Below are 1,658 nucleotides of genomic sequence, written 5' to 3' on the forward strand. Positions count from 1 at the left end.
AGAAATGGATTCGAAGTCAGTCGAAGACAAGACATACGACAGGTTTTCGCTCAAAACGAACGTCACTTGGCAGAAGGATGAGGCAGAGTACGGAATGTAAGGTAATGTTTGAATCCAGGACTGTAACTCACCCGGCGCTTAATTGGAGACACTGCAAAACATACTTAACCCTTATCAAAGATGTGCACACTGTCTGTGCCGAGTGTCTGGAGATGCAAATACTCCCACCGACAGGTCTCGAGGACTGAAAAATAAAAATGAATTTTATGACGATACGGCACTGCAGCATGTCAGAAATCATTTCAGACCCGATTTGGTACCTCAGACTATCATCTAATCAGAGTCGAGTTGTACCGCTTATTGCTTACGTTGGGATTACACCGAAGCCAACGACCGGTAGTTACCACTACAGAATAGATTATGGAACAGGCTAAAATACAAGACTATGGAACAGAGGTGGATTTTTGAGTCAAAATGCTCAAGTAGAAATCAAACCTGCTAATGGGCACCCTCGGCTGAAGAGGGACAATTACGCAGGCCAGTGAGGGAATGTACCAGCAAATGCTAGTGACACCAGCCCACTACACGAAGTACCGTTACCGACGAGGTGATAATCAGTGGAAAGTTTAACTGAAATCAGTGGCTACCGAGTCATAGGAAATTGGAAACTAGACGCAGTGCTTCACAGGAAGACCACTGACTGTCAACTTTGACGCATACAAACACTATCCCCTAAACCACAGGTTGAACGATCGAAAAGCAAGGCATAGCTTTCTACCGGGGATGGTATACGGGGACCAGTAACGGAACTTGGTCGCGTTGGGTTGGGAGTGGCGGTTGCGAGTGGTCCAGAGAGTGAAATTGCAACTGGTAGCCCACAGTAAGTAATTGCAAGCGTCAAATTCCGCCAAAACTTCTATTGACAAACCAACATTTTACATAGGTCTTCCGCGACCAAATCCTCCACGGAAGTGAACTTCGCCCTCGCCAACCATGGCTTCCTTACCTGGTGCTCCAAAACCGGGAGCTCCAGGAGTGACTGTACCACGGCGAAAGGCAACACGGCCGTCTGAAGGAGCACCGCGCCCAGAGGCTTCCATTCCTTGCCCAAACATGCGGAGATCCCTGGCCGGTTGCTTCATAGTGGCCGGAATGATATCCGAGGGTAAATGTAAGACCTAAAAGGGGTAGGCAAAGCTACTCCAAGCGCTTACCTCCCGTAGGTGTGTGAGACCGTCATTCGTCAAGAACCAGTAGTAGGTCCGCCATGCGTACTGCTCACGCACCCAACCGCGAGATTTCAGTGACCGCATAGTTTTAATCACATGAAGATTGCGTGTGGAAATAGTTGGGTGATTGTAGCAGGGGCGAATATCATTTCTTGCCGTCAAAACACCATCCTGGATAATCTTCTCGTAAATAGCATTCCGCGTATCAATCGGCAGCAACATTGCACCGGAACGATGGGCACGCTAACCCGTTGAAAATCAAAGTACCCGCGGGCGGAGCCGCTGGTCCGTGAAAACAAAAATTAGGATGCATCATGGTTACCAGAGCATTGAAGCCTCTAAAAGAGCTTATCAGAGCTTTATGCGTGAAAAGCAGACGACTCACGTGTACCCGTTATCCTATGTCGGCTTCTCGAGAGCATTTGATCG

At 48.3% G+C, this 1,658-nt stretch overlaps 1 protein-coding gene across 1 annotated transcript; it reads right to left on the bottom strand.

Moving 5' to 3' along the window:
• Positions 1-935: 935 nt before the first annotated feature.
• T265_02337 (hypothetical protein) lies at positions 936-1,451 on the bottom strand (the record flags this gene model as incomplete). Its single annotated transcript, XM_009166551.1, has 2 exons — positions 936-1,178; positions 1,215-1,451. 2 exons carry the CDS (start codon positions 1,449-1,451, stop codon positions 936-938), a joined length of 480 nt encoding a protein of 159 aa, XP_009164815.1.
• Positions 1,452-1,658: the final 207 nt, after the last annotated feature.

This window comes from Opisthorchis viverrini (assembly GCF_000715545.1).
Source record: "Opisthorchis viverrini unplaced genomic scaffold opera_v5_28, whole genome shotgun sequence".
Classification (NCBI taxonomy): Eukaryota; Metazoa; Platyhelminthes; class Trematoda; order Opisthorchiida; family Opisthorchiidae; genus Opisthorchis; species Opisthorchis viverrini.